Raw genomic sequence first — 25,071 nt, forward strand, 5'->3', positions numbered from 1 at the left:
CAGGTTGGATGGGGCTTGGAGCAACCTGGTGTGGTTGGAGGTGTCCCTGGCCATGTAGGGCCTTGGGACCAACCACTGAGCACCTTACTCACCACATCTCCACCATAGACTTCTCCCTTCATGGGGTTTTGGGCACCTCATCTAGGTCAAAGCTTTATCCCACAGCTTTATCACCACCCCAGGTACCCCAAGGGGGGGTTGGCTTTGCCTCTCACATCTGCACCAGGAACCTCGTGTGTCCCCAGGACCAGGCAGCAGCTCCAGGGTGTAGAGAGGGTAGCAAATGGGTTTAGAAATGTCACCAGTTGCCCACCTAACCCCACCAATGAGATGGATGCAAAACAGAGCATGGAGGTAGGAAGGACTCAGACTTCCTTCAAGTAGGAAGAGAGAGAGAGACTTCAAGGACTCAGACATTACTTCAAGTAATTCTTTATTATCTTGCAAGCACAAGTGATCCAAGCAGGCAGAAAGCAGCCAGAGCCCAATTCCTACAAGCAGCCACCTCCAAGTTTTTCAGGGATTATGCTCAGTCCCTGTCTGGCCCGCAGCGGTCCTGCCCGTGGCTGATGCGATGGGCGTCATCGGTCACCTTGGCCAAGACGATGACAAACTCCTCAAAAGTCAGCTCTTTGTCCTTGTTTAAGTCTGTCTCCTGGAAGAGCTGCTTCAGGTAGCCAGAACGGTTCCTGTCCTAAAATTGGGGGGGCAAGGGGTATGTTAGTGTGGCCCCTGCATGAGTTGCACGCCCACTGGTGGGAAGGAAACCAACTTTCTCCTGGAGTGCCCTGAGAAGGGTTTGGAAACTGCAGGATTCACTGTGGTCCTCTCCTACCTTGTAGTTAAAAGCCTGGGTGGACAAGATCTTGTCCCAAACCTTTTTGGCTTCTCCCTGCCCCTGCAGGGGGAGGAGGGATGAGTGCGGATGGTCCCACTGAGCATGGCCAAACTGGGGCTGATCCCAAAAACCCCCACTGTGGACCACAGTCCTTGGTGGGGACTGTCCCTCATTCTCCTGGAGGCAACCTCAGCTTCATCCCAGTCTCCCAGCCCTCCCAGATGACCCCTCCAGGGAGCACAGCTCAGTTCCTCGGGCACTCACACAGACTTGCAGGAAGTTTGGTGCCTGCTCCTTCATCAGGGTATTGAAGTCATTGAAGCTGAGGAGGTCGAGCTCGCTCTCCCGGATGCTGTAACGGTGGTAGACATTCACAATGGTGTCCAAGGCCTTTTCCAGGGTGCAGTTTCCAGGGAACTTCTGAGTCTCTGCTTTGGAGGTTGTGCTTGCAGACATGGTTGAGCTCTTGAGGTACCCAGAGAAACTGTGTGGAGAAACCTCAAAGCCATGAGATACATCCCAAATCAGGCCCTCCAGGCCATGCTCTTGCCCCCCTTCCTTCCCCCACAATGGGGGGGGTTGGATGCACCTCCCACATCTGCACCAGGAGCCTCGTGGGTCCCTAGGGACAGGCAGCAGCTCCTGGGTGTAGAGGGGGTAGTAAGTGGGTTCAGAAATTTCACCAGTACAGGTATGGGCTCCACCATAGCCTCTGCCTCACCTTCTCCTCCTCACCTCCCAAAGGGCTGAAAGCCTTCGTCACCACAGACCCCTGAAGGTCTCTCTCCTTGCCAGTATAAACCATTAAACCTCCACTAGCAATGGCCCAGAAATGCCATGAATTTCTACTCGTTGCAACCAGAACCAGTCCCCTACCCTGGCCCAAGCAGAAAGCATCACCTAGGGCTCAAACGGGCATGGCATGAAGGGCTGTTCAAACCAACACCTCCCAAAATCACATCTCAACAGAAAATCCCTTCTTCCTCATCTTACTTTCTGCGAGGACCTTCGTGGTGTTACTTACCCAGGTCTCCAAGAAGGGTTTGCAGACAATGGGTTGGTTGAAGTGATCCAAGAGCCTGGGTGGCCCTTTTATACCTGTTCTAGGTCCTCTTTCATAAGGGGTGGTGACACACCTGCTGCAAGCAACAGCTTGAGATACCATTTCCCGTACCTGGAAATTGCAAGGTGGGAACTTCTGAACCCCTCCCGGGCTCTCTCATTCCTCCACGAGTATGTTCCTGGTTGCACCCACCCAGCTTTGGAAATGTTGTCTCCTTCCACCCCACCGTCACCCCTGACAGGGCTGAGCTGCTCCTGTGCTGGCTGAAGAATGGCCAAAACCCTCCACACCCTGAGAGGAAGGTGAAGGGCAAGGCTACCTTGGCAGAACTTGCCAAATCTTTGCAAGTTTTGCAACGTGCTGGAGATTCTGCAGGTTCTGGTGTCAGTGTTGAGGACTGCATGGAACCATTTTGGTTGGAAAAGATCTTTAAGGTCATTGAGCCCAACCAATACATTCAGAAACTTGGACACCCTTGTTTTTCAGTTGGTTTTAACGTCGTGGCTCCATTTCCTACTGCTCCAGCACAGCTGAAGACAACCTTTTAATCAACTGTTTTCCACCCTATTTTCCATTAATTTCCATTTTCACATCACTTCTACCAGACCTTTGCTCTTGATCTGGAAATTTTGCAGAGGAAAATGGGCACAGAACAAGAAGCAAATCTGAGGTCAGGGTCTTTAGCAGCTGAAGCATCACCTAGAGAGTGTTTTGCAAGAGTCACCTCCATGCCACCCATCTGCTGGTAGCAGAACAGGCGTAAGATTAAACAGATCATAAAAACATGTAAAAAAATCAGACAATAGCTTCCAGGAAGAGGGGAGGAGCAGAAAAACAAAGGGATAACTGCGGTTGATGGGTGCGTGTCCTGGGGGCAGCATCAAGAACTGTTGCATGAGTTTAATTCTGGTATCCCTGACTCACTTAATTACCTTTTCATTTTGTTTTCCCACTCTACTCATCAGGGACTGGTGACAATCTCAAATTGCATCCTCATTCCACTCTTGGCCTCATAAAGCGTAGGCCAAGATTGGGTTTTGCCCCATGCTCTTGGGCTCTGAGTTCCCATTTTTTCTCAGTTGTGTTCCCCAAAACTCACAGGGATTTGCCCAACCCTGCAAGGGGGGTGATGGCCAAGTGCCACCTGGGTGACCTGGCAGGATAGTGACTCACATCTGCTCTGGGTGACAAAGGCTGCTCCTCGAGGGCAAAATTATAGGCCCAGAGAGGGATTATGTGGATCATGGGGTGAAAATAACCGTGGAACAGCCTCAGTTTCCCATGGGGCAAACTTCTGGTTTCAGGGGCTGTTGGAAATGTTGGAACTTCCTGAGTCAGAGGGTTCCCTGGTCAGTTCAGTGTCACCCACAGGAGCTCTTTTCCACCCATGAATCTGCCCCCCAGGAGCCTGTGGTGGTTTGTAAATGTGCTGAGACCTGGGGGGTTCTTAGGGAATCACAGAATGGGTTGGGTTGGAAGGGACCTTGAAGTTCATCCAGTCCCATGGGCAGGGACACCTCACCCCAGCCCAGGGTGCTCAAAGCCCCATCCAACCTTCAACACTGTCAGGGATGGGGCAGCCACAGCTTCCGGGGGCAACCTGGGGCTCAGCACCCTCATCCCAAAGAATTTCTTCCTCATGTCCAACCTCAATCTCCCCTCTTAAGTTTTAACCCATTTCCCTTTGTCCTCTCCCTACCCCCCGTGTCCAAAGCCCTCCCCCAGCTTTCTTGTAGCCCCTTCAGACACTGGGAGGTTGCTCTGAGCTCACCTGGGAGCCTCCTCTTCTCCAGGCTGAACAACCCCAATCCCTCAGCCTTCCCAGGGAGGTGCTCCAACCCTCTGAGCATTTGAGTGGTTCTGCTCTGGACACGTCCTTGCCCCACACTTACAAATCCATCTGACTTTATTGTGTAGAGGTAACAGCTTTTTGGAGGCTCATTTTTCTGCTGTGTTGGGACTTACAAGACAAGTGCTTGATTGCTTTGAGGTTTGCAGAAGCATTGCAGGCATCCCCAGCACCCTTGTCTTGGGTGGGTGCCTGGTTTCCCAACCCTTCCCCAGTTCAGTCTGCAGTGAACACCACCCATCACCCCAGCCACAGGCTGGATGCCCCTTGCATCCTCCCTGGAGGTAGCAGGACACAGAATGCAACTTCTTTTGGTGCTTGAAGAAAGATTTTATTTCAGTGCTACCGGCACAAGGAGGTGACAAAGCTTTGGCTACAAGTTTGTGCTTGGAGACAAAGGGTGACACTTCTGGGAGAGCAGAATCACCCTGGGAATCACTTCACTTTCAGTGGCCGTGGTCATGGTCATGACTGTGGTCCTTGCCGTGCCCATGGTCATGGCCTTGGTGGGACCTCTTGTGAGCCTCAATGACTACAAGATTCAGGGTGGTCAGGAACTCAGTGAACTTCAGGCGCCCGTCGTGGTTGCCATCAGCTTTGGTGAAGAGCTTGTTGATGTAGTCATCTACAGAGGTGTTAGCCTGAAATCATGGACAAAAAAAAGGGTCATCCTGAAGCACAGGGGTCACCCCGCCACCCCACAGCTATGCCATGGGGTTCACACTATAAAAAAAAAAAACTTTCTCCCTTTTGTGAGCCTCTTGGACACCCCCTTGTCCCAAGGAGGCCACAAGACCCACGAGCTCTGGGCAGCCTTAGGGGAACTGGGTCAGGATTGGTTCTTACTGGGAGGGTGTTGCGGAGGAATGGTTGGGCAGTCTCCTTCAGCAGCTCGGAGAACTCGTTCTTGCTCAGGTAGTCATCCAGGGGGTTCTTGATGGCGTACTGGTGGTAGATGTTGATGATGCATTCCAAGGCGAGCTCCAGGTCGGTTTTCATCTCGCTAGGGAGAAAAAGGCAGCAAAATGTTAAACCCCACTGGAGGAGAAGGACTCTCCTCCTGGAACCCCAACCTGGCTCTTCCAGAAGCACAAAGCCACCCTTTGCCAAGGACTTACTCAGCTCTGGGACCAACTTCTGCAGACAGGAGGGAAGGAGCGGGCAGGAGCAGTGATGGGGAGGTGGAGGTGAAAATCCCTTTTATACTCTCCCTGAGCTATGATTTGTGACACCTTCAAATTTTCTTCGAGGCAATAAGCCCAGGAATTGTGCAAGGCTCTGTAGCACGCCCAGGTGGTGGTTTCTTACCTGCTCCAGGAACTGGCTGCTCAGGAGGGAGGGGAAGCACCCGACTCCTTATGGCAAAACAAGGAAACAGCAAAAGGAGCCAGGATCCTGGGTCAGGGGTGGTGCAGCCTTTCATCAATAGCTGGGGGACATTCCTGCAGAGTCTGGGGAGAGGAAGCTTTTCCAGATCTCAGAAGAGTTGCTAAGGGATGGTCTGCAATGGGATGATGAAGGTTCTGAGACCTCCTGGCAGCCTTCCAGGACAAAAGCTGCCAGAGGGTCCAGGAAAGCTGGGGAGGAACTTGGACAAGGAGCTGAAGTGATGGCATGAGGAGGAAGGGTTTCTAGATGCAAGAGGGGAGATGGAGATGAGGCAGGAGGAAGAAATTCTCCATTCTGAGGGTGGTGGGACCCTGGCCCAGGTTTCCCCAAGAAGCTGTGGCTGCCTCATGCCTGGTGGTGTTGAAAGCCAGGTTGAGGTCTGGTGAGTTCTGGGTCCAGTTCTCGCCCCTCAGTTCAGGAAGGAGATTGAGGTGCTGGAGCAGGTCCAGAGAAGAGCAAGGAGGCTGTGAAGGGATCCAGCACAAGACAAAGGACTGAGGAGGCCCCCCTGGAGAAGAGGAGGCTCAGGGGAGACCTCATCACTCTCCCCAACTCCCTGGAAGGAGGTTGGAGCCAGGGGGGGTTGGGCTCTATCAGTCAGACAAGAGGCCATGGGCTTCAGCTCTGCCAGGGAAGGGTTAGGTTGGGAATTAGGAAGGAATTCTTTCCAGAGAGGTTGATCAGGCATTGGAATGGGCTGCCCGGGGGGGGGGGGGGGGGGGGGCGTGGATTCTCCATCCCTGGAGGATTTTAAGAAGAGACTGAATGTGGCACTGAGTGCCATGGGCTGGGAACCACGGGGGGAGTGGATGCAGGGTTGGAGTTGATGGTCTCAGAGGGGTCCTTTCCAACCTAAATGATTCTGTGGATGGGACTTGGGGCAACCTGGGCTGGTGGGAGGTGTCCCAGCCCATGCAGGGGGAGCAACTACACTATTTTTTAAGGTCCCTTCCAACCCAAACCATTCCATGACTCAGTGCTGGTTCTTCCCCACGGTTTCTCTCTCCTGACACTCTTCAGTTTGCCTGGAGGCTGCACCTACCCTCAGCTGGGGCTGCCCAAGCTGTCTCACCCCCCCCGTCACCACTCCAAAATCCTGAGCAGAATTCCTCCTGAATCATTTCTTATCCAGGGAGCCAAGGCAGACGTTACAAATCCAGACATGCCAACGTGCAGGAAAGGTGCCAGCCAGGCTCAGGAGGTGACATTTCCCGGCAGCCGTAATTGCTGGGTGACAATAACCCAGGATAAGGCCCCAGGATAATCACCTCCTCTTCCCGGCACTGGGGGAGGACACTTTGGTACTTGCAGAAGACCCCACGGTGTCCCCAGTGCCTGGCACAGGTTGCCCAGCCCTGCATTTGGGGAAGGACAATCTGAGGGAGCGTGGCCCAGGATGTCCCAGTTCTTCCCCCCGAGTCCATGTGTGGTGGGGTTGGCACAGGAGGAGGTGGGAAGGTGGTCACGGGAAGGTGATCATGGGAAGGTGATGAGACATGTCCCCTGATCCAGGAGCAGGAGGAACTGGTGCCAAAATTAAAAAAAAAAAAAAACCAAAAAAACAAAATCTCAATTGCAAAAGAGTGGAACAAAGGAGAGGTTGTGTGATGGAGATGGGCGAGGGAGGGGGGAGCACACAGAGGAGGGGACACGGGTTCAGCATCAGCTGGAGGAGATGGGACACCCGTGAAGGGATGTGCTGGTGCTGGTGCCACGTGGGGAGGTGGGAGGAGACACGTGGGCACCATGGGGTGAGCAAGAAGGGTTGAATTTTTCCAACCTTGATGGTTCTGTGGTTCTAAGGGACAGGCGTGGACCATGGGGCAGATGAAAAGGGACAAACTTCCACCATGGAGTGGATAAGGAGGGAGAGGTGTGGACCGTGGGTCCCCAAGCTGCCATATGCTGCCCACCCCGTGGCAGAAGCCACCTTCCCACACACCAGAAGCTCCTGTCAGGTGCTGTGGCAACCCCATCCTCTGGTGCTGGGGCCTCCGTGGGGTGTCAGGTACCTACTCAGGGCTGGGAGCATCAGTGCTGCAGGGATGGAGCTGGTGTGGCCCGGGGGACAGGGTGGTGGCAGGGGGAGGGATGGGTGCAGGTGGGTGGGAAAGCCTGTGCACGGCTCCGAGTAGTCCCAGGTGAGGCATAAAAAGGGTTTGTGGGAGGGTCCCTTTCCTCCCAGGTCCTGGGTGCCAGCAGGGTGCAGCCGTGTTCTCTGCTGGGTCACCAGGGCTGGAGTGATGGATGTTTGTTTGTTTGTTTGTTTTTTATTATTCCTAATACTGGCACTTGGGTGAGCACTGGGAGCCAGAAGCCACAGTTTGTGGAGCTGGGGAAGGTCTGGTTGGTGGAGGAAGGGGCGAGCTCCACATCTGGAAGATGGCACACAGCACATCTGGAGCCCAGCTCACAAGCCTGGCTTGGTGACAGCTCCTTGTGGGGACAGGAAATGGGACCAGGAAAAAGGAAACGGAGGTTTGGGAACATGAAGAGGGCGGGCAGGGCCCTGGCTCTGCATTTATAGCCAAGGGCTGTGTCCTCGTGTCTGCCAGGGGGGGCAGTGGGGTGCTGGGGGGGCCCCTCCTCTGCATGTCACTACCCCACCCAGAGCAGGAATGCTGGTGAAACCCCAGTGCCCAGGGCTCCCCTTGGGCTGGGGAAAGGACAAAGGTTCTGGAGGTGCTTCCCAAGGTGGGAGGTTCTGCCCCATGGAGCAGCAGGTGTGGGGGGGTGGATGCTGTGAACCTCCGAGAGCTTAATTATGGGTAAACAAAAAAAGTGCTGTCAGCTGGAGGCATTAATCATAGAATGGGTTGGGTTGGAAGGGACCTTAAAGACCATTTAATTCTGCCCCCCCTGCATGGGCAGGGACCCCTCCCACAGCCCAGGGGGCTCCAAATCCCATCCAACCTTCAACACTGCCAGGGATGGGGCAGCCACAGCTTCCTTGGGCAACCTGGGGCTCAGCACCCTCAGAGTGAAGAATTTCATCCAAGTGTTTCACCTAAATCTCCCCTGTCCCTTGCACGGCCATGAAACAGTTACACAGACTGCAGGGCAGGGTGCTGCAGGGCAGGGTGCTGCAGGGCAGGGTGCTGCAGGGCAGGGTGCTGCAGGGCAGGGTGCTGGCTGCTGACTCACAGGAACCTGAACAGTGGGGATCTGCCCTGCGGGTGGTTTAAGGGCAGCACAGCAAACTCCACCTGGGAATACAACAACGAGGGTTTAGGTTGGAAGTTCATCCATTCTCAGCCCATCCCATGGGCAGGGACCCCTCCCACCAGCCCAGGGTGCTCCAAGCCCCATCCAACCTCCAAGAATTCCAGGGATGGGGCAGCCACAGCTTCTGGGGGCAACCTGGGGCTCAGCACCCTCACCCCAAAGAATTTCTCCCTCAGATCTCCTCTCCATCTCCCCTCTTGCAGCTGGAAACCCTTCCCCCTCATTCATCCCTCCAGGTCCTTGTCCAAAGTCCCTCCCCAGCTTTCCTGGAGCCCCTTCAGGCACTGGAAGGTTTCCCTGGAGCATTCCCTTCTCCAGGCTGAACATCCCCAACTCTCTCCCACCCCTGTCCCTGGGGCAAGAACCCCTCATTGCAAAGCACACAGAGAACTTTGTTTTAAGGAATTTTATTAAAATAGCATCAAAAAAGGGCCTGGGAGGTCATGGGGACAGGGATGCAGGGATGCTCCACGCTCATTTCTTGTGGGGCATCTTGTCAGGGTAGTCCTGGAAGAAGTCGTTGCACATCATGGCCATGCAGGCCAGAAAGGTCACATACTCTTGGAAATCCACCTCACTGTCACTGTTGCTGTCCAGGTGGCTCATGAGCTGCTGTAAGCTGGCCTCACTGGTTTGCCTCTGCACAGGGAAGGGTTAAAATGAGATTTTTTCATCAAGGGCCACATCCCCGTGTCCCAGAGTCACCCACAGGACGTGGCACCCCCTGCCCCACACTTACACTGAAGCTGGGCAGCTCCTTCATGAGCATCTCCTTGAGCTCTGTCTTGCTCAGCTTGTATTTGTCTCCTTCCTTCCCTGAGTACTTGTGGAAGGTGGAGACCATGACTGCCAGGGACTGCTCCAGTGGGGATGCCATGGGGAACACCGGGAATGCTGGAGGCACCGACAGCAAGGGGTGAGAGCAGAGTCAGTGTCCCCAGATAACCCCACACCAGGGGAGGGGGGGGGTCTGGTGACCTCCCCCAGACACCACCAGCTTCTCATTTGTTCCACTCCTGGACACCCAGCAGGTTTTATTCCCATTTCCTCCTTCATTTCACCCTCCCACTGGCTGCCAGACTGGGCCTTGCCATCCAGTACCGGTGCTGAGCGACCCCCAAAAAGTCAGTGGGGAGAAGCTGGGAGAAAGGGAACATCCCCCCATGCCCCAACCAGGTAGAGAGGGGACACTCGAGCAGTTTTCCAGCTCTGGGTGGTGAAAACAACCCCAGATTTCAGCTCCCTCCAGCAGCAGCAGCCTCACACTCAGCCCCAGGGGAAAAAACTCTGCAAAAGGGAGGGGGGGGGGACCCGACTGCAGCAACATCTGGAAGGAGAAGGGAGCATCGGGGAGGGGGGAAATAACAACTCACCAACAGCTCGAAAGGAACGGGACAGGACAGGCAAAGCAAAAAGCGAGGCGGTGTCAGGCCATGGAATTTATAGCCCCGCCTGGGCCACCTCCCTTTGCGGGACCGGGGAGGTACCAATGATCCCGAGTCCGTCCGGACATTGGCTGGCGAAGGAAAAGAGGAAAAACTGGGAGCAGCTTTGTCCCCCCCCCTCTCCCCCCCAAACCATCCCCCTCCTGCATTGCCGAGGGGGCCGCCCTGGGTTCGAAAAACCGAAATTCCCCCCCAGGGCTGGGTAGGGACCTCCTGGTGCGGGGACATCCCGGGGGGGGGGGGGGATGCTGCAGGGTTTTGGCAGCATCCTCGGGGACCTCTGGAGCTGCCTGAACCCCGGCAGGGTTTGTCCCCGGCATTGTTGTTGTGCTGGGGTCTGGTTTGAAGGTGTTTTGTGTTGGTTTTGTTTGGGTTTTTTGGTTTTGTTTTGGGTTTTGTTTTTTTTTTTTTTTTCTGTTTGGAACCGGCCTGGCAGCATTTTCCGATTCCTAACGGCGAGGCCAGGGAGTCCCAACGCCCCATTGTGTAACCAAAAAGCTATTTTAGGGGCTGCGTGTCCCGGGCATGTGTCGAGGAGCTGCCAGAAAGCTGCAGTGTGCCACCCCTGCACCCTGGTGGTGACAAATAACCCCCCCCCCACCCCCGGTGTCCCCAAGCCTGGCTGAGCCCCCTTGGGACAAAGAGGGAATAAAAGAGGGGATGGAGCCCCAGGGTTGGCTCCGGATTGCTCTGACACCCACCAGGGTGTGAAACCTCCCCAGATACCAGAGGGCATCTCCCTAGGTTGGGGGTTTAAAGCCCTTTTTAAGCAGAAGAAATTCCCAATCCTGAACCTTGTCCCTCCAGGAGCAAGTGCAAACTGGAGAAAATTACTGGGGTGGGGCAGAAGCTCCCAGTGGCTCTTGGGGCAAAGTTTGGAGATGGTGGAAAGACTTGGGGGGCATCAGGAAGGACTTGGGGGGCTCAGGAAGGACTTGGGGGTTTCAGGGTCTGCTCTGCCCTGCAGCGTTGCAGAGGCTCCACCAGGATCCCAGGTGGGGTTCTCGGGGGGGTTGGGGCCTCTAAGGAAAGCAGGAGAGCAGCTGGAACACCTTCTGCAAACCAGCCCAGACCTGCCAAGACCTGCTGAGGCTTGGGGCAGGGGGGGGGTGGGCAGAGGGTGGGGTGATGAGCTGAGGAAACTGCAGTTTGTTGGCTCTGTGGTAAAGCTGGGAGCTCAGGTCGACCTTCTTCTTCCTAGACCTTCATCCTTCTTCTTCCTTGACCTTCTCCAAGGCAGCTCCAAGGCTCATCCCCACCCCAAGGGTCTCGTCCAGCTGCAGGGCTGAGGTCATGCTCTGCCTTTTGTGCTTTGCATGGACCTTGCAAGACCACCCTTTCCTCCCCAAAACCAACACCTTGCCCTGAGCTGAGCTCTGGAAAACTCAGATGTTTTGAGCTCTGAACTTCTCCCGGTGCCAGCAGGGATGGGTTGGGGGAGGGGGGAAATGTCCAAGTACATTTCTTGGAGGCGTCTCTGAGCTGTTTTGCTCAGGCTTTTCCAAAAAAAAAAAAAAAAAAAAAAAAAAAAAATGCCTTCCCGGGGCTGAGCTGCAGCGTGGAAAATCCCACGAAGATGTTGAGTCACCCTCCAACCACCAGAGCACAAACGGGGGGGTTGTTTGCACACCCAAATTTGGGAAAAGCTTTTTATTGAAAGCCCCGTGGGCAGCGAGGAGGGGAGGGGGGTCACATCCTGCGGGGCTGCTTGGCTGGGGCATCCTTGAAGAACTCGTTGAAGCCCATGGTGATGCAAGCCAGGAAGCAAACGTACTCCTTGAAGTCCACCTCGCTGTCCTTGTTGTGGTCCAAGTCGTTCATCAGCCTCTTGAACTCCCCCTCATCCATTTGTTTCTGAAAAATTGGGGGGGAGAAGCATGGTGAGGGTCAAGGGGTTTGAGGGGAAGGGCTGAGGGAGAAGGTCTGGGGTTCCCCATCCCCCCCTGTCTTGCTGGGGAGTTTGCTCTTGGCCTTGGGGAGGAGGTGGTTGCCCCGTGATGTGGGATGTGCTGGCACAGCTACAGCAAATACGTCTGAGTCACCAAAATAAAGGTTTGGCTCGAGAATTTCTCCTCCCCAGATTTCAACCATGAGCCAGAAAGGGGAAGTGGGGGGTAAAAAAAAGGAAAGAAAAAAAATTAGAAGAGTAAAAAAGTTGAAATCTGAGCATAATTTTCAGTGCAAATTAAAATAGTTCTGTGGGCCTAAGAAAGCCAAGTTTCCTCTGGGGCTGAGCACACTCAGGTTCTTCCTGGCCTTGTCCTTCCTTGTCCCCAGAGGTGGCACTGGAACTCAAGGACTTGGTGGCTTTAGGGGAATGCAGAGACCACCACGGGTCACCCAGTGTCCACCAGAGAAAGCCCTGAGGCCACTCTGCCACCTCCCCTCCTGAAGGACACAAGGGAAGTGTCCCCATGACCATTTACAGCCCCAAAGATGCGAGGGGACATCACAGCCACTTATTGTCCCAAAAGACACGAGGGGGCTTGTCCCCATGGCCACTTACACTCCCAAAGACAGGCAGCTCCTTGCTCAGCAGCTCCTTGAACTCCATCTTGCTCAGCTTGTACTTGTCCCCTTCCTTCCCCGAGTACTTGTGGAAGGTGGAGACCATCACAGCCAACGCCTGCTCCAGGGGACACGCCATGGCTAGCCTGGAGGACACAACACCAGGGATGGGGTCAAGGAAAGCAACGGGGAGGGATGACCCTTCCACCTTACCCAAAAATCACCCCACGATGCCCCAGAGCCTCCCGGGGAGCAGTTTTGGGGTGCAGAGCTGCTGGAGCAGGGAAGGGGAAGGGAAACTCACCTGAGGTTGGCACCAATGGGGCAGCAGTGAGGAGTTGGGGTGCTGGGGCTGGGTCCTGGGGGACATTTATAGCTCAGCCCCATCCCCTCTGGGCTTTTCGGTTTCACCTGCACCTCATTTTTGCCTAACGAGCTGTGTGATCCCATTAAGGGGACGGGTGCTGCTGGGAGGAGGTGCCCACCCTACTGGGGAGACTGGGGGACAACTCTACTCTCATGAAACACACTTCCCCCCCTGGAATCCAGTTTTGGAGCCCTCTGCCCAGAGCTGTGGTGATGGGAGGTGACAGGGGGGACATTTGGGGGGGTTATTTTCTGAAATGTTGCAACCCACGTGCCCCAGGGGACCCGGTGGCTGATGCACCCCAGGGCTGGGTTGCCAGCTGGCCCAGGGTGCTCAGAGCTGATCCCAGTGGGGACATGGGGACAAGAATGTGACTTTGAGCTCACTAAAGCAGGGCCAGCTGCAGAGCCTGGCAGCCCCATCCTGTCCCCCTCCCCGCCTGCCATCTGGTGCCACCCAAAGTGCTCCAGGGCTTCCCAGGAGCACCCAAGGGTGCATCTGCTGAGCTTGGATGCACAGATCCCCCCCCTTCCCACAGACGCTTGCACAACACTCATTCATCCCTCCCGTGCCCCCTCCTCAGGGTTCCCCCCCCCCATATTTCTCCAAGCATCTCCTGGAGGGGATATAAGGTGCCCAGGATGGACATGGGGGCTGCAACTGGTCCAACCCCCAGCTGGGTGCTGGGGTGCGGGGGGGGGGGTGCACAGGGGGTGCAAGGTGGGGCACACACACACATCCTGAGCTGGTTCCATGAGTTTCTTCATCCTGAAATGAGATGGTGGGGGGTGGTTGCCCCTTACCCTGAAGGGATCCCTTTTGGTGACATCCCAGGACCCTATCCCAGATCCTAAGGGGATCCCATGGGAGCAGGGCCAGGCCCAGCCCTCCTCACCCCACACACAGTGGGGCTGAGTCACCAGCCCTGCCCTCACCCCACGGGGATTCCTCCCCCCTGACTCAGCTCCAGCTCTGCCCAGCATTCCCCCCCCTACCCCCCCAGTTTACCCGGGACCCCCAGGGCAAGGGGAGATGGGCAGGGGGGGACAAGCAGGGGGGTGGCCAGAGGGGTGTCCAGGGGGGGACGGGCAGGGGGAGAGCTGGGGGGGGGGACGACAGGGGGACAGGGAGGAGCCAGCGATGCTCCTGGGGGGCTGGCAGGGAGGGGATGGGGGTCCCAGCTACAAGGTGTTGACATTGCCATGGGGGTCCCAGGGTGCCATGGGCTGGGGTGCAGCCCCCCCACTCCCCACCGAACACATCCGGCATCCCAGTGCCCCCCCCTTCCCAGTCCCCAGGCAGCCGGGTGGGAATTGGGGTCCCTCGGGGTTGGGGGTGTCAGGGCCACACGGATGTGGGGCGCTTGTCCCAGGGTGCTCGGGACCTGGAGAGGGTCCCCTGAGATGTGGAGCAGCAAGAGCCTCACCCTGTGCCCCAGGCAGCGGCTTGGGGTGCTGCGGGGACATCGCGGCGCCGGGAGGCCACGGTGTCTGCTGACACCTCGTGGTGGCTCCAGGAGCCCCAGCAAGCTCAGACAAGATGGTGGTGGTGTCACCAGGGGGGTGGTGTCACCAGGGGGGTGGTGTCACCACGGGTGTGGCGTCACCGGGTTGGTGCTCTCACCAGGACAAAGGTTATCACCGGCCCAGGGCACCCCGTGTGGGTGATGCGAAGAGGGAATCCCCCCCCCCACACCCCGCCCCTCGTGTCCCCCGGGAAGGCAGAACCTCAGCATCACCTTCTGCTCCTCCGAATTTTATTGCTCCAATAAATAACCCCGGTGGCATCGCCAGCCCCGTGCCACCCCCCGAGCCCGACGCAGCGGAGCACCCGGCAGCACCAACCCTTCACCAGTTGTTGAGGTTTTTTTGGGGGGAGGGGGGAGATACACCCCTTTCCTTCCACCCTGAAAACCCCCAACTTCGAGGGGTGGAGCTCCGAGGTGACACACGGGAAGGGGGAAGGGAGGGGGGGGGATGAAGTTTCTGCCCTTGAAGGCTGAGACTGGGCAGAATTCGTGTCCTAGATGAGGGGAAACCTCTCCCTTTGCTTCTTGCCCAGTCAGGGCTGGGCTTGCTCAAGGATGGGGGGCAAGGAGGGGACCCCCCCCCCTCCCCCTGGGGCTGGGATGGCCTCACACTTCCCCCTCCAGCTCCCACCCCAGGGTCTTCAGCCAGGGTTGCACCCCAGAATGGCTCAGTTGGCAAAACCCGGGAGAGACCAGGGTGTCCTGGGAGGGAGATCGGGGTGACCCAGGAGGAGATTGGGGTGACCCAGGAGGAAACCTGGGTGACCCAGGAGTGTGTGGGGGAGAGATCAGGGTGCCCCCAGGGAGATCCATGTGTCCTGGGGGGAGATGAAGGTGACTCCAAGGAGACCAAGGGGCCCCCAGGAGAGACCGGGGTGTCCTGGGGAGAGATCAGGGTGACCAAGGAGGACACCAAAGTGCCCTGGGGAGATACTTGAGTGCCCCTGAGGGAGACCAAGGTGCTCCCAGGGGGAGTTTGGGCTCAGGGCGGGGAAGAGGGGAGAACTGGGGAGCAGTGGAGAAGCAGGGACCTGGGGAGGGGAGCCCGGGGTGGGTCCGGTGTGGTAGCCACGGGCTACTTGGTGAGCTTGACGCTCATCTCCTGCTGGCGGATGATCTGGGCGATGGGGCTGGCGATGCCACCTATCAAGGTCCAGTACTCCTCAAAGCTGATGCGCCCGTCCTTGTTCTCATCCAGGTCACAGATGAGTTTATCGGCGGCGCGGCGGTTCCCGGTGTCCTGGGGGAGAGAAGAGGTGGAGGGTCGGTTAGGGGGGGGGAGGAGGGGAAGCTGGGGAAGCAGAAGGAGCTGCTCAGAGATCCCTGGAGGTGCTCGGAGATCCCCTGGCCCCGGCCTCACCGTCAGCATGTGGTTGAGCTCACAGCTCAGCATCTTGCGGAATTCCTTCTTGCTGATGCGCCGCGGCTTCTTGCAGCAGCACCGGCGGCTCGAGTATTTGTCAAAGTTGTTCACCAGGACCTGGACGGCCCATTCCAGCTCCGTGCATTCTGGCATCCCTGCCTGCATTTCCCTGTGGGGACAAGGAGTCAGGAAGTGGGGGCCTTCCCCTTGCCCATGCTGGAGGGAGGGGGGTGGAAGGGCAAGCAGTGTGATGATGGTGCCACCAGAAATCGTGGTGCCACCAAACTCATGGTATCACCAAAGCTCATGGTGCCACCAAAGCTCACGGTGTCACCAAAGCTCACGGTGCCACCAAAGCTCATGATGTCACCAAAAGTCATGGTGCCACCAAAGGTCACAGTGTCACAAAAGCTCATGGTGCCACCAAAGCTCACAGTGCCACCAAAGCTCATGGTGTCACCAAAGGTCACAGTGTCACCAAAGGTCACAGTGCCATCATTCATGTTGTTCATGGGAGTGTCCAGTGCCACCAGCCCTGGGTTCCCCACCAGCCCCCAAAAAGCCATCAGTGCCATGGCATGGGGTGCTTGTGTCCCCACAATCCTCCCTACCACCTGCCACCAGAGCTCATGGTGTCATCAAAGCTCATAGTGACACCAAAGCTCATGATGCCACCAAAGGTCACGGTGCCATCACCCACGTTGTTCACGGGGGTCTCCAGTGCCACCAGCCCCAAGGTCACCAAATGCCCCCCCCCAGGTAGGCAAAAAACTCCATCGGTGCCAAGGTGTGGGTGCTCATTTCCCCCCCCTCCCGTCCTTCCCCATCCAAGGATCACCCCAAAACTCCTCCCTGCCACCCTCCCCACGCCAGCAGCCCCACCTGCCCCCCCGGGGTGCCCACCCCCACGCGTGGGACAGGGTGGATAATTATGGTGCTGGGGCCTCAGGGCTCCGCAGCGCCGGGGCTGGGGCCGACGGTTCCCAGAGCTCATTAGGGAGGAATGGGGTTGGGAGGCGCGCGGTGGCGGTGAGACCAGGGCAGGAATTTCCAGCCAACCCTCCTCTTGCTTCACGGCTCCGGGAACACCCCAGTGGGACACGTCTGGACCTGCCTGAGCCCCCCCGTGAGCCCAAGCCAGGGAGTCGTCCCCCCCCCACCAATACCCCGGGGTCCGATCTGGCCCGTTTGGCGTCCGGGGTCTCCTTTCTGTCTTCCCGTTCCCAAAGTCGGGAAGCTCCTTCTTATGGATGGACCCAACGGGATGGTCCCCGTCACACAGGGTCAGGCATCCGCATCCTGGGCAGGATGCAGGAAACGGCGTCACCTTGTCCGGCCGTGGCCCTTTCCTGCCCCAGCAGTGGCAGGGGAGCGGTGGTCCCCATCGTTTCGCTGATTTACACCAACCCAAGGTGCAACCCCAACCCTGGAGGCAGCAGTGGTGGAGTGGGTCTTAGAGGGAGCCAAGGTGGGGTGGCCCAGAGGGGTGGCTCAGCCTCGTCCCCTGCTCTGGCGACATCATCCAGGGGTGTCTGCAGCCCGGCTGCTCCCCAGGAGCTGGCAGGACCCGTCTGGTGCCCCAGACGTGCCACAGGTCCCCTCCCTCTTTGCACTGATCCTCCCCAATTCAGCCCCGGGCCCGGGACGTCGGGACATAGAGGTGGTGACAAGAGACACCAGGCTCGGCCCCAGGCTCTCCACACTCATCCCTGTGTTCCTTGGCATGGCTGCGTGCCTTCCCCACCATCCTTGTCCCCATCCATCCCTGAGGGACAAGGTGCCACGGCCCCGGGTCAGCCCGTGCTGGGACTGGGGACTGTCCCCTGTTTACAGGGCTCTGGGGACCAGGGTGGCTTTTGGTGCTCTCAGCACAGCCTCAACTCCATCCCTTCTGCATCCTAGGCCATTAATTGCCACCAAAAGGTCAGCAGCAGCACCAGGACACAAACAGCCACCAGGGTCCCTACATGCAGACCCCAGGCTGGTGTCACCGGTCCCCCCTGCCCCCAGCACCCAGCCCATTCCTGGGGCGTCGTGGCTGCTGCTTCACTGCTGACTCACAGCACCGGCCCAGTGGTGGCCATCGCCATCATCCTGTCCCTGCCACCTGCCCCTGGGGACAGCCCTGGGCAAGGGGACGTTGTCACCACAGTGAATAGCAGCAGGGTGGGCCAGGCAGGATGGGTCCCACCTCTTCTTCCCCTTCTCCTTCCTCTTGCTCCCACCAGCACCCAGCCCTGGGATGCCCACCCAGGCACGGCCCTGGTGCCTCTGCCTCTACCTCGCTGTGGGGACAGGGGGGGCAAATGTCCCTTTGCCAAAGGCCAGCCCCCACTGGCAGCCCCATGTGGTCCCCAGGGACCGTGGAGGCCGATGGATGCTGCCCAACCCCACCCTGGATCCCCCACCCCCAATCCCCGCTTCCCCCCCACCCCACGCACACGCGGTGCTGCCGAAGAGCTGAGGGGATTTCCCCCCACCCAACCTGTGCCAGGGCTGCTCCCGGTGGAATATTCACCCCAAGGGTCCCCCCACCCTGCTTTTTCCACCTCTCCCCGGAGCCTCACCTGGCTCTGTCCGGGGGTCCTGCTGTGTCTGGCACCGATTCCGCAGCCGGAGCCGTGGGACCCGATTCCTCCCGCTCTCTCCTCACCTTGCACCCATAGCATCCGGCTAGGCCAGGTTTTTAAAGAGGCTCCCGCCCCTCCTTGACGTTCCCAGGGCGTTCCCAGGATGGGGCTCGCTCACCTGGGAAATGGAGCCCTGGGATTGCGACACCAGGACGGGTCGGTGCGAGCTGGGACCCGAGGGCAGGCTCCAGCACCCTGCTGGGGGCTGCTCCACGCGTGGCTGTGGGGTGGTGGCAGGGGGCTGGGGATCACCTCAGTGTCCCCACCGTTCAGGAGGGGTGGTGGGCTTCCAGCAGTTGGTGGTCGAGTGGGCACGGATCAACTCCAGCGTGGTCTCAGGGATGGTTGAAGCCACTGCCACCCAGCCCGTGTCCCCTGGCACGTCCCCACTGCCCACCCTGCACCAAACCTCCCCACGAGACCAGCAGGGTGGGAGACATGGTTTATTTGTACCAAAAGCACTTTTTCTCAAGAGTGGCGTGGGTCTCTGGGGATCTGGAAGGACAAGAACCAGCTTGGAGCTGGGCCATCTCCATCACTTGGCCATCTCTAGATGGACCAGGACCAAGATAAGGCTCTTCCCAGCTAGGAGCTGTGCTGGTAAAGTCACATCTGTCATTAATGGTGACAGCAAATTGTACCCCTCCGTGTCCAGCAGAGCCACGGCACAGAGATCCGATGCCGAGATTATATCCGGGCGTTCTTGGGAGCCACATACTTCAGGATGCAAAATAGGAGGTGACATATCACAGGCAGCAGCCACCTGCTCAGAGGGACTTTTGGGACACCCATCCCTGGAAAAAAAAAAAAAAAAAAAAGGAAAAAAAAAAAAGCCCAACCATGTGTCATCCCAGCTTCCCATTGGCTCCTTCCTAATCTCGGTTGGGAGGAAGCAAACCCAAACCCATTCTCGACCAAGATGCTCCAGTGTCGTTGATGCAACATCTGAGGAGGGTGGGAATCCCTCCCCGACCCTGCAGGCAAACACCTCACCTCTGAATCATGGCCTGTCATTACTCTCCTGGCCCTGGCAGATGTCACAACCTCATCCAGGCCTTTATTTTATGGTGGGTTTGTTTTTTCTTTTTTTTTTTTTTTTTATTTTACGAGGTATCCAGGGTGTGTGCTGAGAGCAGCCATGTCCCAACCCCATCCAGCCCAAAACAGTTCCCAGATATTTTGATCAACCCCAGGAGGCTGGATATGATACCATATCCACCAGCTCAAGGTCTGAAGGGGGAAAAGAAATTTGGCTTCATGGTGGGACCTTTTTGCAGAGAGGTGAGGCTGAACTTTGGCTTTCAGGTGACCCTGGAGCCACACAGAATGGAGAAATTAATTTGTTGGGGGGGTTTCCACCAACATGGTGCCATGACCCATCAAGGGGCACCAACAACTGGACTTTCCAGATCCAAAAGCCCCTTCTCCAGGCTGCTTCACACCAAAGGAATCCTCATCCTCCCTTTCACAAAAGAAGACCCAGGAGTCCCCACTCCCAGAGCATATTCCCAGTTTGGTGTTGGGAAGAGGAACCTGGAGCCCCAACTCCTTTTTTCCCCCCCTTCGCTTCATCACCCCAACCATTTGACACATTTCCTGTCTCTAATTAAATGCACGCCACACCTTTCAGCTTAATTTCCATGTATTTATTTCCAAGGCAGGAACAATAAATAGTCATTCACGTTGTGAAATCCAGCCCAAGGTGAGAGGAGCCAGATGGTGGCCTGTGGCCGAGCCACCATGGCTGTGGTGGCCACCAGCCCAGGGAGAACCTTCCACCCTCTCCTGACCTCAGGTTTCATCACATTTCTCTGGGGTCTGGGTTGATTTGTTGTTTTTTACGTCTATTTATTTATTTATTGCCCCAGCACTGAGCTTCAGAAGGTGCTGCTGAGGTGCTCCCACCCTTTTTTTTTGGTTTTTGGAGACCTCCAAAAAGCTCTCCATCTGGGACAAGACCTCCACCTGGAGCTGCCCATGGGCTCCTCCAGGACATGGAGCTGGGTGGGAATGGCCAAGCTGGGAGAGGAAAGGTGGGATCGTGGGGCTCAGGGGGTGCTCTGCACCCTCTCCAGCCCATTAGGAGCTTGGGCTAATTGCCCCAGCCTGGCCAGTAGCCCCATTGTGGCATCAACTGCTTTCTAATTTGCTGTAATTAAACAGAAATCCCACACTTTCCTCACACGGGGGGGGGGGGAGGGGAGAGATCTGGACCCTGCTGCCCACCAGGCAGCTCCCTGGGGGCCTCCAAGCTCTGGATTTTGGGATCTCCTCTGATCTGCCTCCAGCCCTAAGTCCTCAAGGTTCCTGGGGTGGGGGCCCTGCCGTGGGGGTGGCCGGGTACGAGCCACCCCAGGGACTGGGCATGGGGACAGCACCCTGCACCCCCACTGCACCCTGCACCCCCATTGCACCCTGCACCCCCCCAGAGCCCTGCACCCCCACTGCACCCTGCACCCCCCCCAGAACCCTGCATCCCCCCAGAACCCTGCACCTCCCCAGAGCCCTGCACCCCCACTGCACCCTGCACCCCCCCAGAGCCCTGCACCCCCCCAGAGCCCTGCAACCCCCAGAACCCTGCACCCCCCCCAGAGCCCTGCAACCCCCCCAGAACCCTGCACCCCCATTGCACCCTGCACCCCCCCCAGAGCCCTGCACCCCCACTGCACCCTGCACCCCCCCAGAACCCTGCATCCCCCCAGAACCCTGCACCTCCCCAGAGCCCTGCACCCCCACTGCACCCTGCACCCCCCCCAGAACCCTGCATCCCCCCCAGAACCCTGCACCCCCCCAGAGCCCTGCACCCCCACTGCACCCTGCACCCCCCCAGAGCCCTGCACCCCCCCAGAGCCCTGCAACCCCCAGAACCCTGCACCCCCACTGCACCCTGCACCCCCCCCAGAACCCTGCATCCCCCCCAGAACCCTGCACCCCCCCAGAGCCCTGCACCCCCACTGCACCCTGCACCCCCCCAGAGCCCTGCACCCCCCCAGAGCCCTGCAACCCCCAGAACCCTGCACCCCCCCCAGAGCCCTGCAACCCCCCCAGAACCCTGCACCCCCATTGCACCCTGCACCCCCACTGCACCCTGCACCCCCCCAGAACCCTGCACCCCCCCCAGAACCCTGCATCCCACTGCACCCTGCACACCCCTGACACTGCACACTGCAGCACTCCATGCACACCCCACAGCACCCTCCAAACCCCTCCAGCACCCTGCACACCCCCAGCACCCTGCACACCCCTGGCACCCCGTGCATAGCCCCAACCCACCCTGCACCCTCACCCCCTGCTGATCAGAGCCTTGGCCCCATCCCTCCCTGCTCCCTGCTTCCCCCCAAGGAGGAAGGAGCTCACCCCACCCCATCCCAACTGGGTTTGGTTGGGAGTCAGTTTGGGTTCGGTTTGGGCTTTTTTCTGGTTTTTGTTCCTTTATTAATTTATACAAAAATGGTTACAAGTGGCACAAGCTGATCCCAGCCCACCACCCACCAGCCCCCAGCCCAGCTGCTGGCCGGGGAACAGCATCCCTGGAGAGGGGCAGGTGGGGGGACCCCGCAGTGCACCCCAAAACCTGGCCAGGCACAGGGCCTCATGGTCACTGCACTGGGGGATGAGCAGAGAGCATGGCCCGGGCCACCAAGGGCCACCTCAAAGCTTGGGATGTCCCCAAAGCATGAGGCAGAGCAGTGGCAAAGAGGCTCCGGTGAGGGGGCAGGGACGAGCCTGCGCATCCGAGGGGGATTTTGGGGGGAAGGAGAGGAAAGGAACTGAATCCCTCTCGTTGCGATGCTCCGGGGCTGGGGGATCTGCAACCAGAGGCGTTTGGGGGCTGGAGGTGGGACAAGGTTTGAGGGGTGGGGGGGAAGGCTCTGGAGCAAAGGACGGAGCAAGGCGGCTGCGGAGCCGGGGTCAGGAACCCCCTTGCCACCTCCCTCTTGCCGCGGCAGGGAGCTGGGGATGGGAAGGAAGGATTCCTGAGGGGAAGGAGAATGGAGAGGAGAGGGGTGGAGCCGGGGAGGGGGATCCCTCCACCCCGGCTGGGGACACGAGGAGGAGACAGCCCCGGCAGGAGCCACGCTGCGGTGTTTCCCAGGCGCATCCCACCGGGACCATCAGCCCCCCGAGCTTCAGGGGGCAGAGCCTGAGGCCTCGGGTGCCTTCCCATCCCCTGCACAATCTACTTTCTCCTGCAGCCCTTGGCCGCGTCCCCCATCATGTCCCAGTATTCTCCAAACTCCAACTTGGCCTCATCAGGATCTCCCATGCATTCGATCTTCTCTTCCAGTGGTCCAACGCACTGCACCGGGGAGAGGCAAAAAAAGCATCAGGGTGATGCCAGGTCCCATGGGCAGTCCGTGCCCACCCCTGCCCACCACCAGGCTCTGTCCTCACCTTGCCCAGGTGGGGCAGTTTCTGCACCACCAGCTCCTGCATCTCGTTGGGTGTCAGATACTCCTTCTGTCCCTTCACTGCGTAGCAGTGGAATTGGTTGATGACGGTCTCGATGGCTCGCTCCACGTCAGTGAGCTCCTGGCAGTCCTGCATGGGGGAGAGAGAGGGTGAGCACAGGTGGGACACATCCATGAATGGGTGGGTGTCCATCTCTGAGGGATGGGACACCTCCCTGGATGGATGGATAGGCAGGACAAGCCCCGAGTCGATGGGCCACCCCCTGAGCAGATGTCCCTGTGCTCCCTGTGGATGATCAAGCCCTCCTCAAGGAAGTGATAAACCTCCTTATCAACATAATCCCTCTCCACACGGATGTGAGACCCCCACAGAGATGGGAGACCTCTCCACACAGACCTCAAACCCCACCATCCAGCCATGAGACCCCACCATCCAGATGTCAGACCCCACCATCCGGATGTCAGACCCCGCCATCCAGATGTTCTGTACAAGCTCAGCACAGCTCCCACACCCCCTCCAGCTGCCATGCCCCCCTCCACCTCACCGTGTCACCCCTCTCCCCACAGCCATGTCACCCCCCAATCTCTGCTTGCCCGGACTTCTCCCTGCCCGGGGCCAGCGCGGCTCAGCCACCCCGGCGTCTCCGGGCGCTACACCCACGGGGCGCGGGGGCCGTGGCCGCCGTCCCAACTGGTTCTTCCTCCTCTCCTTTGCACAAGCGGCGGGGATGGTGGCATGAGTCAGTGGCCGGGACAACTCAGGTGCCCACTGGGATGGGGTTTGGTTGATGGGGGAGAGGGGGGGGGGAGGGTCCAGACCCCCCTTCCCCAGCTCCCCAGGCTAATTAAGCAAAGCTGCCTTGGAAGGGAAACGATGGTGAATCACTGGCAGCTGTGGTTTCCCCGTGAAATGCCACAAAACCACAGCAGGACACGATGCCCATGAGGGAGAACCCGGCAATCTTCAGCCCCGACTCAGCCAGATCCTCCGCAGGTGCAAAGAAGGGGTGGGGTGAACAACCACCCTCCCCCCCAGCCCGGGGTTGAAAGCCAAGGAAAACAGGAGACTTTCTGCCATCGGGCATCCTCGGAGAAGTTGTCAGGAGCTCCCAAAGTTGAGCTGGAGAAAGCTGCCCTGGTTCCCCCAGCTTTCAAGTGGCTCCAGGTCTGCAGCAGCTGGGTCCCCCTGCCCAGTGCCGGGGCAGCGTCGCCGAACCCCAAAACAACCCCGCCCCAGCTCCTGCTCCTGCTCCTGCTCCGGGATGGGGCTGCCCTGAGTCACCCCATCCTCCAGGGCTGTCACTCGGAGGGATGAGACCCTGTGGGGGTCACCCCTGCTCCCCACACCCCAGCGGGGGATTGGTTCTGCATGGCTCATGGACCTTGCGCTTCTTGCGGCAGTTGCATTGGCCCATGCTGCTCCTGGCTGGGATGGAGTCCTCGGTGGCAGCGGCGGTGGAGCCGTCCTCTCCGGTGGGATCTTGAGGAGCTGGCGGGGGGAAGAAATCTGAGCAGGAATTTCCCCTCTTTCAATGCCGGGACCCAAAGCAAAGCGAGGAAGAAGCTCCGGGATGCGGTGAGCTGCCGGGACACGTCCCAGAGCAGGAGCATCCCGGCAAGTCATGGCAGAGCCGAGCGTGGGAGCAGGAAGGGGGGAAGGGGGGGGCGAGGAGGAGTGATGGGACCCCTGGGTGCAGACCCCCTCCTCCCCCCCACAGCCCCGGATGGGCGGACGGGCCACTTACCTGCTCCACGGGCTCTCCCGGGTGTGCGCGGGCTGCGGCGCGCCGGGGTTTTATACGGCGGGGAGGTGTGAGTGGGAGCTCCCAGCGCGCCGGCAGCTGCGGTGTGGTGCAAGGCGTCTCATTTCGGAGTTTGGCCCAGGGCCAGCGTGGGGCTGGGAAACGCCTCCTGCCAGGACACACCGATGGCTCCTCAGCCAGCCAGCCCGGCCGTGGCACAACCGGGAAGCACCGCGTGGGAACAGCCACACGGGCACCGGGGCCCTGGTTGGCTCGGGGATATTGATCGTAGAATCGTGGAGTGGGGAAAGGGACCTTGAAGACCATCTGGACTCAACCCCCTGGTCCCTGTCCCTGGGCAGGGACAGCTTCCACCAGCCCAGGTTGCTCCAAGCCCCATCCAACCTGGCCTGACACTGCCAGGCTGGCCAGGGGGCTCCTCCTGCCCACCCAACACATCCTCATCATTTTAACATCCCAGAAGTAGGGAAGAAGAGGGATGAGTTGCAAAACACGGGATGGGCCAGGAATCTCCATAGAGGGACGGTGGCTGGGCCCTGAGATGTGCCCACCAGGTCTTAGGGCTGAGACCTAGGTGAGCAGGGAGCCTTGGTTTGGCCTGGACAGGGACCCCTCCCCCCAGCCCAGGGTGCTCCAAGCCCCATCCAACCTTCAACACTGCCAGGGATGGGGCAGCCACAGCTTCTGGGGG

The 25,071-nt window shown here is 58.7% G+C and overlaps 6 protein-coding genes across 7 annotated transcripts; all 6 read right to left on the minus strand.

Moving 5' to 3' along the window:
• Positions 1-416: 416 nt before the first annotated feature.
• S100A7 (S100 calcium binding protein A7) lies at positions 417-1,967 on the minus strand. The gene is made up of 3 exons (XM_071727270.1): positions 1,863-1,967; positions 1,103-1,322; positions 417-694 (listed from the first exon to the last, which is right to left on the minus strand). Exons 2-3 carry the CDS (start codon positions 1,292-1,294, stop codon positions 530-532), a joined length of 357 nt encoding a protein of 118 aa, XP_071583371.1. The 5' UTR covers positions 1,295-1,322; positions 1,863-1,967; the 3' UTR covers positions 417-529.
• Positions 1,968-4,056: 2,089 nt separating this feature from the next.
• LOC139787865 (protein S100-A12-like) lies at positions 4,057-4,979 on the minus strand. The gene is made up of 3 exons (XM_071727228.1): positions 4,869-4,979; positions 4,597-4,753; positions 4,057-4,391 (listed from the first exon to the last, which is right to left on the minus strand). The coding sequence occupies exons 2-3, from the start codon at positions 4,747-4,749 to the stop codon at positions 4,197-4,199; spliced, it is 348 nt and encodes a 115-aa protein (XP_071583329.1). The 5' UTR covers positions 4,750-4,753; positions 4,869-4,979; the 3' UTR covers positions 4,057-4,196.
• Positions 4,980-8,837: 3,858 nt separating this feature from the next.
• On the minus strand, positions 8,838-9,241 carry LOC139787758 (protein S100-A4-like). Its single transcript, XM_071727054.1, has 2 exons — positions 9,104-9,241; positions 8,838-9,003 (listed from the first exon to the last, which is right to left on the minus strand). The coding sequence occupies exons 1-2, from the start codon at positions 9,239-9,241 to the stop codon at positions 8,839-8,841; spliced, it is 303 nt and encodes a 100-aa protein (XP_071583155.1). The 3' UTR covers position 8,838.
• Positions 9,242-11,444: 2,203 nt separating this feature from the next.
• LOC139787756 (protein S100-A4-like) lies at positions 11,445-12,826 on the minus strand. Its single transcript, XM_071727051.1, has 3 exons — positions 12,622-12,826; positions 12,316-12,463; positions 11,445-11,663 (listed from the first exon to the last, which is right to left on the minus strand). The coding sequence occupies exons 1-3, from the start codon at positions 12,765-12,767 to the stop codon at positions 11,499-11,501; spliced, it is 459 nt and encodes a 152-aa protein (XP_071583152.1). The 5' UTR covers positions 12,768-12,826; the 3' UTR covers positions 11,445-11,498.
• A 1,597-nt stretch (positions 12,827-14,423) lies between these two features.
• S100A16 (S100 calcium binding protein A16) lies at positions 14,424-18,252 on the minus strand. 2 transcript variants are annotated; one of them, XM_071727052.1, is made up of 3 exons: positions 18,143-18,252; positions 15,573-15,744; positions 14,424-15,452 (listed from the first exon to the last, which is right to left on the minus strand). In XM_071727052.1, exons 2-3 carry the CDS (start codon positions 15,738-15,740, stop codon positions 15,288-15,290), a joined length of 333 nt encoding a protein of 110 aa, XP_071583153.1. In that variant the 5' UTR covers positions 15,741-15,744; positions 18,143-18,252; the 3' UTR covers positions 14,424-15,287. The 2 variants fall into 2 exon arrangements, with proteins under 2 accessions (XP_071583153.1, XP_071583154.1); XM_071727053.1 differs by lacking the exon at positions 18,143-18,252 and adding an exon at positions 16,742-17,029.
• Positions 18,253-21,616: 3,364 nt separating this feature from the next.
• S100A14 (S100 calcium binding protein A14) lies at positions 21,617-24,486 on the minus strand. The gene is made up of 4 exons (XM_071727016.1): positions 24,363-24,486; positions 24,000-24,106; positions 22,601-22,747; positions 21,617-22,505 (listed from the first exon to the last, which is right to left on the minus strand). The coding sequence occupies exons 2-4, from the start codon at positions 24,030-24,032 to the stop codon at positions 22,386-22,388; spliced, it is 300 nt and encodes a 99-aa protein (XP_071583117.1). The 5' UTR covers positions 24,033-24,106; positions 24,363-24,486; the 3' UTR covers positions 21,617-22,385.
• Positions 24,487-25,071: the final 585 nt, after the last annotated feature.

Source organism: Heliangelus exortis, chromosome 27, assembly GCF_036169615.1.
Source record: "Heliangelus exortis chromosome 27, bHelExo1.hap1, whole genome shotgun sequence".
NCBI lineage: Eukaryota > Metazoa > Chordata > Aves > Apodiformes > Trochilidae > Heliangelus > Heliangelus exortis.